Source organism: Ambystoma mexicanum, chromosome 8 (genome assembly GCF_040938575.1).
Source record: "Ambystoma mexicanum isolate Mex_15411 chromosome 8, UKY_AmexF1_1, whole genome shotgun sequence".
In the NCBI taxonomy this organism is placed as follows: Eukaryota; Metazoa; Chordata; class Amphibia; order Caudata; family Ambystomatidae; genus Ambystoma; species Ambystoma mexicanum.
In genome coordinates this window covers 1,113,184,416-1,113,196,669 of record NC_090929.1, presented here as the reverse complement: position 1 = coordinate 1,113,196,669, position 12,254 = coordinate 1,113,184,416, and the positions used below count along the sequence as shown (strand labels likewise).

The 12,254-nt window shown below is 41.8% G+C and overlaps 1 protein-coding gene across 2 annotated transcripts in view; it reads left to right on the top strand.

The window, feature by feature from the left end:
* The window catches only part of RASSF4 (Ras association domain family member 4), a 666,318-nt gene that overhangs the window by 582,698 nt on the left and 71,366 nt on the right, over window positions 1–12,254 (top strand). For both annotated transcript variants that reach the window (XM_069611147.1, XM_069611146.1), the window contains one exon: window positions 12,001–12,122. In XM_069611147.1, the coding sequence (XP_069467248.1) occupies window positions 12,001–12,122 (122 nt within the window). The remainder of the gene's footprint in view (window positions 1–12,000; window positions 12,123–12,254) is intronic.

Genomic DNA, 12,254 nt, shown 5'->3' with positions numbered 1-12,254 from the left:
TTCAGGTGATGTGTCAACAGCCAACACGTGTTTAGCACACTGGTGCTTTATCAAGGTTGATGTAACATTAGGCAACTTTTTATAGGATGATAGAAACAAAAAGAACAATTGGGATTGATTTTCAAAATTAGATCCCTGTACACATTAGACTGGGCATAAACATGGCTTCTTGTATACAAAAAGGTTGGCTTGCTGACGCACTTCAAACTCATCAGTTAATTAGTTGATATGTTCCATTTGAAGCTGGGTTAGATACATGATCCAAGAAACTGAGCTGAGAGTTTGCTTCCTGGTTTTGACTGTTTGCGTGCTCCCTTTAAGAACATCTAACATGTTGCTGAACTCTACTGGAGAACTATAATCGATCTTCTCATAATGTGTTAGATCCGTCCACCATGCACCCAAATCACTATTTACTTTAGCACCATTCTTGCTTATTTGGATCAGTGTGTTGCCTCTGATATTTGTAATAACATAAGTACAGGCAACATTTCTGTTGATGCTAACCTCTCCCAGTCTTGTAAAACGTGCTGTCAACATTGCATGATCGCTCAGTTTTTTTTTTCTTTTTTTTTGGTCGAAGGCGGAAGACTTAATTTGCATATGGCCCTTCTCCTATTGCAATAGCATTACAGGCTGATTAACAATCGTCTGGAGGATTGCCCAGATCAATCCCACAGATTCTCATTATTTCAAAACCTTACAGCAACCCTCTTTCTATGTTGCACTGCCAACAATTAATGCATTCTCAAATGTGCTGCTTGTCAGTCCCAGAGACCAGCTGTAGTCATCATCCATTGGAATCACTCCCTCATTCACAAAAAGTATTTTATGCACGAAATGTTCAGTTCTGCCTATTACTAGAGGTGTCTTTAAAGTGGAGTTAATGACAATTCTCTAGACAATGTTGGAAGCACCGGGTACTTGCTATTACAAATAAACCACAAATTTGGTCTGAACAACAGGGAACCATAAACGTTGCCAGTGCATCATGTTATCAAATAGTTCTATGCATCTGCTTAATGCAGAAATCCATAGAGCAGAACGAGGAAGTAATGAAAGGGAACATTCATGCATAATGAATTCATTGTGTGGCCCCTTTAAATAATGCACCAGCTATTCAAAGTGGAAACTCTACTTACTTGTATCTTAATCTAATTGCAGACATTAATAATTCAACAACTCATCGGTAGCATCAATTTCCCTGGATCCTTCTTTCCTCATGCCTTATTGCTGTCTTTGGTCAACTGAAAAGCAGCCTGCTTCTCCTCCTCCACTGCACCCTGTTCTGCAAGACTGAACAGGCTATAAAGATGCACCTTTTATTTTATTGTATTGCACCTTTTACTTATTTTAGTTGATGATGATTCTCCTCTCTTCAGGGTGCCGCTATCTGGGAGCACGAACCCATCATCCTCCAAAGTAGTCTACCAAAGTATGATCTGATCAGGGTGTTAGAAAAATAAACCACACCTAACCGAGGGAAGAAAGGGGGACTGTCGTAGGGAGGAGTCCAACATGTGTCCATGAGGATTACCTGCGGGTTATCAAATCATTTCCCCCCTCACTCCCATTCCTAATCACAACCCATATTCAAATGAAGACATACTGAAATAGCCAACAACCCGGCCCCTAGAAATAAAGCCATGATTTATTTGGAAAAATATCATCCAGCAACTCTGCTACTCTCCTCTAGAACTGCACTCAGGTTCCATGTATAAAGCACAGTAAAAACATTAGTGGAAGCGCATGGGGCCGCACATGCGCCACATCCACTGCCCGTGATGCAGCAACCTGTCTTACCAGGACTATGGCAGTCAACTTATTTTGACTTGAAAGCTGAAGGGTTCAAGATGTGAGAACAAAAGGTGGTTGTTCCTAGAGATGTAGGAACTCCCGTCCCCTGCACACTATCTACTATCTGTGGAGCAGATCAGTAATTCAGTGTTATTTGTATATAATTTCACATTAACAATTTGATGCATTAAATGCAGTCCATAGTTCAGTTGGTGGGGCAGTAGGAGTAAATACCCAGCTCACAAGAATTCATGTACAAAAACAATTCATACATTTATTTATACAGTGTTTTTAGGCCCAACGCGTTTAGAGTATAAACTCTTCTTCAGGGGCCGAATCATATTTCACAAAATTCTAGAAAAAGATAGAGAAAAGTGCATCTTAGTATAGCTGCATATGTAGTGTGCATTACAATTTCATTACGATCATTATTTATTCAATACAAAACAACAACTAATTAAATGTCAGATGTATTCAACAAGTATGGTAAAACTAGTCAGCTATTTCTAACTGCAGTAGGATTAGATAATCCTGCTAAGAGGATTTTAGACATGGCTTCTAACCAATCTAGTCTGTAAAAAAGAGGGGTACTAGGAAGGCAGAAAGAGCAATTTGACAATGTAACTTACCAACTATGGTGGTCCCATAGTTGAAAAGAAGTATCCAATGGAACATAAATTGGAAGCTCTGGAATGATCTTTTGTCTCAACGCTAAAAAAATGAAACATGTGTAAACCCTAAGTAGTGAGAGGAGTAACGCAAAGGAGAGGGAAGAGAAGCAAAGTCTCTACTTACAAGTTCAGAAAAAGTCCTGACGGATGGATCCATGCAAGATAAAAGAGGGACCTTTCAAAAGATAACACTCAGTAGACGGTACTTCAAATGAGTAAAGTCATCTAAAAGGGGAGAGAAGGATAAGCAAAGCTTAAGATGAAGAGAACGTACTGGTAAGACTGACAGAATCAGTCATTGCACTTACTTGATACTGTTCAGAGAGTTCGTGCAAGCGATCATGGTGCGCCGCGTCCCACTGGAGGAGGATGCGGTACACTCAATGAGCGCATTCTTAAATACCTGATACTTGAATGACGTATGCACAAAACATGCGCGTAGGGAACCATCTCTACGCGCATGCGTAACACCAAGACTAAATGATTGGGCCACGTCATGGATCTGACGACACGGAAAAGTCGGCGTCAGAATTCCATGACAACAAGATAACCGCGCAAGTGCGGGCTGGAGAATAGACTGAATTTGGAGTAAGGAAAATGTATTTTTAACAATGGGAGAAGATTCGTGTAAATCAGCATAAAAATATGAGTAAAAATAGAGATACGTCATGAATCTGATGACACGGAAAGGCTGGCGTCTGAATTTATGTATACAAAATCACCGCTCATGCACGGAATATGACGAGGAAAGTAGAGGAGAGAATGAGTAACCCATACTCCTATGGATGTGAAGAAAGTTTCCGTGAGAGGAGATGTGGTGGAGTCTAGTCTGTAGAAACTACCAGTCCTCTAGGTGTACATTGGCTTTAGAGTAACAGACGTCTGTTTGCATAATTAACACTTATCTAACATGCAAAAAACAAACAAATAACACCCTGTTCACATATATATTCCACCGTATGTGGTAACATTTTTAAACATTTCCAAATCCGATATAGCACAAGGTGACCTTAATGTTACAAATTTTTGACAAAACAATAATAACCTCCACCATCTCAGGTGTAATTTGTAAAACAAATGCAAGTGCATATTACACAGGGATTTGGTCATAGCAAAGGGAATGCAATCCTAAACAACAACATCCACTAAATGAGGTGTATTTTGTAAAACATATGCAGGTGAGTTTAACACTGAAATTTCACCATAGCAGAGGGTAATGTAATCCTAATGAGTGATCATGGGAACTTGTGGTAAAATCCATCCTCATTTGAGCCACTGTATGTTGGTGGTCTCTAAAATGTCTATACACTGGGGATTTGATGTTTTTGGTGCGAATATTAGACTTGTGCTCAGTCCATCGTTCCTTGGCCTTTCTTGTAGACTTCCCTACGTAGTATTTCCCACATGGACAGCGCAGAGCGTAAATTACATTTTTGGAATCGCAAGTTGCAAATTGTTTAAGATGGATTTTCTTCCCAGTATTGCCATATCGAATATGATCTCCTTTTATTACATTAGAGCAATGCTGGCAATTGAGACAAGGGTAAGTACCATTTTTGGGTTTAGACATGAGTGGTTGGTTATTTGGTTTCGGTTTTTCTGCTTTGATCAGTTTGTCACGAAAGTTTTTTCCTCATTTGGATGCTAGCATCGGGGGTTCCGCGAAGAGGCGATTCAGGTGTGGGTCTGTTTTGATTATATCCCAGTTTTTGTGTATTATCCACTTGATCTGAAAACTCTGACTAGAGTACTTCAGTGAGTGAATTAAGGTGGTTCTTTCCTTTTTGATCTTTGGCTCTAATAGGTATTTGCGGCTTTGTGCTTCCATTCTTAGTATGGCTTTGTTGATCAGATGCTCTGGAAAACTCCTATCTTTGAATCTGGACTTCATAGTGGTGCACTCATCCTGTAGTCTGTCTACTTCTGATGTGATTCTTTTGACCCTGAGCAGTTGGCTGCATGGTAGGTTTTCTTTTAAATGTTTTGGGTGGAAACTTTGAAAATGAAGGGTGCTGTTCACATCAGTTGGTTTCCTATAGATTTGAATTTTAAGTCCTGTGCTGGTTATTTCAATTGTGACATCAAGGAAATTCACGCTCGGTTTGCCAATGTCCATTGTAAACTGAATTCTCTCATTAAGGAACGATGGACTGAGCACAAGTCTAATATTCGCACCAAAAACATCAAATCCCCAGTGTATAGGCATTTTAGAGACCACCAACATACAGTGGCCCAAATGAGGATGGTGATACTAGAGGTAGTACACCCACTTCCCAGAGGAGGAGATCTACAAAGACTGCTTTCACAGAGAGAACTTTTTTGGATACATTGCCTAGACTCACTCGCTCCCCTTGGTATGAATGAGGACTACTATCTAGGACCCTACCTGTGATGAATATTCCATTTTACCACAAGTTCCCATGATCACTCATTAGGATTAATTTACCTTCTGCTATGGTGAAATTTCAGTGTTAAACTCACCTGCATATGTTTTACAAAATACACCTCATTTAGTGGATGATGTTGTTTAGGATTGCATTCCCTTTGCTATGACCAAATCCCTGTGTAATATGCACTTGCATTTGTTTTACAAATTACACCGAAGATGGTGGAGGTTATTGTTTTGACAAAAATTGTTAACCTTAAGGTCACCTTGTGGAGATATGCTATATCTGATTTGGAAATGTTTAAAAATGTTACCACATACGGTGGAATATATATGTGAACAAGGTGTTATTTGTTTGTTTTTTGCATGTTAGATAAGTGTTAATTATGCAAACAGACGTCTGCTACTCTAAAGCCAATGAACACCTAGAGGACTGGTAGTTTCTACGGACTAGACTCCACCATATCTCCTCTCACGCAAACTTTCGTCACATCCATAGGAGTATGGGTTACTTATTCTCTCCTCTACTTTCCTCGTCATATTCCGCGCATGAGCGGTGATTTTCTATACATAATTTCAGACAAAAGCCTTTCCGTGTTGTCAGATTCATGACGTATCTCTATTTTTACTCATATTTTTATGGTGATTTACACCCATCTTCTCCCATTGTTAAAAATACTTTTTCCTTACTCCAAATTCAGTCTGTTTTCCATCCCGCGCATGCGGGTTATCTTGTTGTCATGGAATTCTGACGCCGACTTTTCCGTGTCGTCGGATCCATGACGTGGCCCAATCATTTAGTCTTGGTGTTACTCATGCACGTAGAAATGGTTCCCTACGCGCATGTTTTGTGCATACGTCATTCAAGTATCAGGTATTTAAGAAGGCGCTCATTGAGTGTACCGCATCCTCCTCCGGTGCGACGCGGCGCACCATGATCGCTTGCACGGACTCTCTGAACAGTATCAAGTAAGTACAATGACTGATTCTGTCAGTCTTACCAGTACGTTCTCTTCATCTTAATAAGCTTTGCTTATCCTTCTCTCCCCTTTTAGATCAGTTTACTCATTTGAAGTACGGTCTACGGAGTGTTATCCTTTGAAAGATCCCTCTTTTATCTTGCATGAATCCGTGCATCAGGACTTTTTCTGAACTTGTTGTAAGTTGAGACTTTGCTTCTCTTCTCTCTCCTTAGCGTTACTCCTCTCACTACTTAGGGTTTACACATGTTTCATTTTTTTTAGCGTTGAGACGAAAGATCATTCCAGAGCTTCCAATTTATGTTCCATTGGATACTTCTTTTCAACTATGGGACCACCATAGTTGGTAAGTTACATTGTCAAATTGCTCTTTCTGCCTTCCTAGTACCCCTCTTTTTTACAGACTAGATTGGTTAGAAGCCATGTCTAAAATCCTCTTAGCAGGATTATCTAATCCTACTGCAGTTAGAAATAGCTGACTAGTTTTACCATACTTGTTGAATACATCTGACATTTAATTAGTTGTTGTTTTGTATTGAATAAATAATGATCGTAATGAAATTGTAATGCACACTACATATGCAGCTATAGTAAGATGCACTTTTTTCTATCTTTTTCTAGAGTTTTGTGAAATATGATTCTGCCCCTGAAGAAGAGTTTATACTCGAAATGCGTTGGGCCTAAAAACACTGTATAAATGTATGAATTGTTTTTTACATGAAATCTTGTGAGCTAGGTATTTACTCCTACTGCCCCACCAACTGAACTATGGACTGCATTTAATGCATCAAATTGTTAATGTGAAATTATATATATAAATAACACTGAATTACTGATCTGCTCCAGAGATACTAGATAGTTTGCAGGGGAGAGGAGTTCCTACATCTCTAGGAACAACCACTTTTTGTTCTCTCATTTATCCAACTTAGTTGCCAAGGTTGTGTTTTGCTCCCCCGCACCTCAAACCTTAATCTCTAAAAGGTTACCATAAAAACCCATCTTGTGAGTTTTTTCCAAAACATAGGTGTGCCCTGGTGGTTGTGCTTATTTGCTTAGGGTTAAAGATGTGACTCAATTTCCTTATCCCTGTAATTATTTTTGATTTTCTTTTTCTCCCAACAGGTGCACAACCTTTCCCTGCTGAACTCTGACCAGAGTTTTATAAGGATTCAACCCTTATGCATACCTTCAAGTACCTATGTCTTTGCGGTTGCTGTCATCCCACCTATGTCAAAATTGCCCGTACAAGAGTCCTCTCCAGGCTGACTGAAGAGCCCTGGTCTGGTGGCAAGCATGATCAGTTTCAAGGCACAAAGTCCCATGGTGTAGGCTCAGTGATCAGGTACTACCACACGCTCCATAGATCAGGCACCAGAAGTGGTCTGTGAAGGATCCTCCAAACACCCCTCTATCCATCACCAGCCTTGGATTTCCTTCTAGGAGCATTAACCACCTGTAGACGTCAACTTGACTGCTCTGAGCAATTTGTAAAGCAGAAGTTCCCTGAATATTAACTGGTTTATGCACTCAAAAGTTAAGCTACGAAAAGCTATTATGGGGGTGCGGAGGTGGGTGTAGGTCTCTGGTCCCCATTTAGGAGACAGGAACCCCAGAACCAGGAACACCTTCAGCAGCCACAGTACGCCACAGCCTTCCTAGTGTAGAACATCGTTATTGGTGCCCTATAGAAGCTAGATCAAGTAATTCCCATCTGGCAGGCTGCAAACCCACTCCAACAGGTGTCCACGGAGCCGTGAATACTTTGGCCGAGGATTGGTTCCAGAGAAGGCCTTCTGCCCAGTCAGAGTTTACGGCAGGCTGTGCAAACTTGGAGTACCGGGACTCACAAAAGCACACGTGAGGGACCCAAAGCCCTGTGTTTCTAACAGACCAGGAAGAACGTCAATAGCTGCATAGCATCCACAACAGAAAGAAATATGGATGCAAACTGGAGGAAGCATTGATTAAAGCAAGGACCAAAGAGTCTCACACAGGCCCACATACCAAGCAGTATCTGGGGAATCTGTAGTTCCCTGGCAGATGCTCGTTCCATGGCAATATGCAGTTCTAAACACTTAAACATTTGGTGGAACCGGAGGCAAGTCAGCAAGGGTATATAAAGGAGAAGGAAGCTGAAAGTGATGCTGGAGTCAGGAAACTGAGGCATATGGTGAAGGATGATGCCTGACAGAGAGGCAAGTGGGTAATGAGAGAAGTGAAGGCGGAGCAGAATAGAGGAGGTGAGGAGGAGGAGAGAAGATTAGAGAAGGCGAGAACGGAGAGACTCCACCCTTAGTGTAGGAGTAACACAGAGGGAAGTTTCAAACAGCCTATGAAGGTGTGAAGCCTAACAAACCCTGAGCCTCCAAAGGACTTTAGTGTCTGATGCGTAGCCGTCTAAACAACACAAGGCATCAGGGGTGGTTATGTGATTTTCCTTTAATTAGTTGCGTCATCCAAAACACCATCTGTGGTAGCCAAGCAACTGACTTCAGTTGCCAAGAGAAGTGTGGGGCACTTAAAACTCCAAAGACTGTAAATGACGTTTGTGTTCCTTCCTACACAGGAAGGCGGACCCTAAGAGAGAGAGGGGACACTGGTCCTACAGAGAAGCTTGAATTGTTTATTCTACTTAGTTTCCTACAAAGTGACTTCAGTCAAGTATAATCTCTTAATTTCTGCTTGTACAAAAACAACCTTCGAACTAAAGATCTTGACTGCAAGTGGTTCCTGCTTGCTCATTTATTCCTGTTTTTATTGAAAATAAAGCAACTGTGAAAATTAGAATAACTTAGTTCTACACATGTTAGGTAGGCATCCTTCAGAGGACATCTTCATCTAGTCCTGAATGTTCCTTCCAAATTGTAGGCTTTTTATTTAATTTTTTTATCAGATGTGGAAACCAAAATCGGGGTTAAGTTATGAAACCAAATTGGCTTGGCATTTTCGAAAGGTGAAGCCCCATTGCAGTTGCACATTCTGCTGGCTTGCCAATTACTCATGTCCAGCAGCATGCGTACAGGCGGTGTCTTATATGCGGATGTTGGTAAGTTCAATAATGTACTCAATGGCCAACAGGCCCATCTGGGTACAAACACATCAACACCACCTTGTAAAACTCAGACCTCTGTCTGAAAGTGAGACTGATTTTCATATCAGAATTAATTTACTAGAGTGCCTAAAATCTCAGAAAATCGGCACTACCTGACTTGCACATCCTGGCAGGTTGTGGGGGTTGTCAGGTTTTTTTTGTTCTTCACAAGCTATAGAGTTTACTTTTGACATAGCATGCTTTATAATATACTATGTCATATGCTTTATAATATACTATGTCATATGCATGAGCATCTCTTGGATTGATTCATCCACTCAACCTCAGTTTCCATTCGCTATTTACACACAGCTGAACGGCATCATACATCCTCTTACCTGCATCTACAGTGCAAACAGTGTGGACGGATACGTTTTCCACGCGGGTCCCTGCAATTTAACCTGTCTCTCAAAGCAGTTTGGAATCTGGTTTTTAAATAAAAGAAACCCAAAACAATTGCAGCCTTGGTTAAACAAGCCCTAAAAAATGCAACTCAACACTAAGCAAGTGCAATTTCAGTGACACGTACCATAAGCAGCATTGGCAAAATTGACTATCCCTCTCCCCTGTCCTCTGCCCCCCGATTACCACCCACTGTACTCCTCTCCCTCAAGTCAACACTGACTGTCCCTCTCCACTGTCCTCTTGCCCCTTTTCCCCCATTACCACCCACTGAACTCCTCTCCCTCAAGTCAACATTGACTGTCCCTCTCCACTGTCCTCTGTCCCCCATAACCACCCACTGTACTCCTCCCCCTCGAGTTTCTATTGTGTTCCTTACTTCTTGTGACCCCCGCCCTACAGTCCTTTCCTCTGTAACTGCCAATGTTCCTTTCCTCTGTACCCGTTCCCAGGTGCCCCTAAGCCCTGTACGATTTTCACTAAACTAAAACCAAATGCCTTATGACCCCATGAGCATTTAGCCAAACAGCCTTCCCCGCCTTGTCGATGCACCCAGAAATTACTACAGAACTTTAGAAGTTCCACCTCTTACGCACAAAACGCAAGTAGACTATTAGACCTATGGAACCTGACCTGTATCATTATTTATTTTATTCATTGCCATTTATTCACAGCGCACCAATCCCTCGGGCATCTAGGCGCTAGTTACAGAAAGTGCCTGATAAAGAATATGCAGTGTATACATACTGGTAAAGCCTCTCGATCTCCATTATCATTTGCTAACCTGCAATAAAGATGATTGTGCATACAATGCATCTGTTCCCCTGCTTCTAATGAACACCTCCTGTTTATTACCAAGGTCATGTAGCTGGCTCATCAAGCTCCAATCACTCGTGTGTGTGTGCTGCGCATCACACCAGTCTACCCAGTGCTGTTATCAGGGATGTCTCTACTTTGACAAGAGGGCTGGCCTGTGTGCCTTCTGACTGGGCACTGTAAGGGATCTCTTAATAATTCACTACTAGCATTGCATTCGCAAAGTGGGGTGGGTATCCGATGACTGGTGGAGTGGCATTGCAGATGCAGTTTCTGGCATCGGTATTCCTGCCCTCCTACCTATGGAGGTTGGTAGAGTCCCTCGTGGGCTGACACTGTGGTTACAATAATCTCACCCAAAGAGACATATAGTAGTCGCTTATGGACCTTAGTCCTGACTGGCGTCCCAATGTGAGTGTGTTTCTCAATTCTAGGTCTTGTGTCCACTTCTGTGTGCTAACAACACTATTATCTTAAAACGCATACACCTAATTGTCTTGTTTTTTATCGTTTCAAATGAAAATGTTTTGTGTTGTGCGAGTGTAGATGTTATTTCACGATAACTGAGTGGAAACTCTGCTATTCTGAGCAATATTGAGTGGTGTGACCCACTCCATAGCTCTGCTTTCTATGGCACTACTCTGAGCTGTTTCTCCGGAAGGGATAGCTCTGCTATTTCAGCTGTTACTGAGCGCTGTTTCGTCAAGCGCCTCTCAGCCAAACCTTAGAGAGCAGAAATACCCCTTGGGTGACGCCGTTCCTAATAACTGTTAATGCATTAGAGGTATCAAGTGGGTTATACAGCTCTGAGTAACTCCCTGGAAAGCAGAGCCATCATTCAGCTTATAAAACTGCTTTCAATTTAGAAGGTAGAGCTATCACCAAAGAAACACAACTTTTGGTAGCGGTTGAAGAGCACAGCTATCCCTCAGACTGAACCTTTCTTAGTGGTCCTTGAGACAGCCAAGTCCCCGGTTAGACAAAGTACTGAGAGCCAACCATGTTATGTGGTATGGTGCCCTATCTGCAATCCTGTTTTAGCTCTGCGCCACACCAGAGGAGAAATATCCATTTTGCTCATTGGTCTGGTCCCCCCGACAGACAGTCCAACACCAAAATGCCAGGCAATTCTCCACTGGACTAGATTACCAGAAGCAACCCATGGACGTGTTACGGCCTACTTGGGCTTCATCAGTGATGTTCCGCTGCGGTGTGGTGTTTCTGGTTGCACTGTTCGTGATAATGCTGACTTGCACAACTTACAGGGCAAGCTTTCCTTTTTTGGGATGCACTGAGTGTGCATTGAGCTCACCTGCCGGGGTACCCAATAGGCACTTCTTGACATATTACATAGCCTTGTCCAGGTTGTTGTTCTGCTATTTGCACCCTTAACACGTTTTCAGAGGCAATCCTTGGACCTATGTTAGATGTTAATTGGAGGCCGCCAAGGACTTTCTTATCCTATCGACTACCCAGCTATCAGTAACAGCAAGGTCATGCTCCCTTCACCTAGATTAGAACTCATCAGCCCTTCCCAGCCAAATATGGCTTACAACTAAAATGACATTTGTTTTCAAAGTGGTTTAGTGTTGGGATCATACTTGCAAGGTTATGAACACGCTAATGATTAATTTTAAGTTGTAATCTTCGGAACCATGTATTCATTATTGAGAAATGTGATCATATGAATTCTCCTCTCTAGCAGCGCTGAAACATTCCAAAGTTTTCTCAGACCATAATGAGCCAGTATAAATGACTTTGTGGGATGGTCATGGGAATAGGATGTTTTTTTGTTTCTTACATCTTGAATTCTTCAAATGAATCCCAAGTATGTGTTTTGTCTTCTCTTTTTGTTAGAAATGTCCAAATTGAAGGGCTCTGAATACCCGCTCATCTCTCGAATCATGCACGGGCCGTGCGAGAAGATCGCAAAGATGTTTCTCATGGAGACTGACCTGGGCGAGGAAGTGACCCATGATGTAAGATCTGTCTCAGTGTACCCAGTATCTGAATTCTAATTCTGACATCCAGACTCCATACTTCTCCAAATTGTGTGATTCTATGCAGGTCTTTTAATCTCACTCTGCCTCATTTCCCCAATCAGCTAAAAT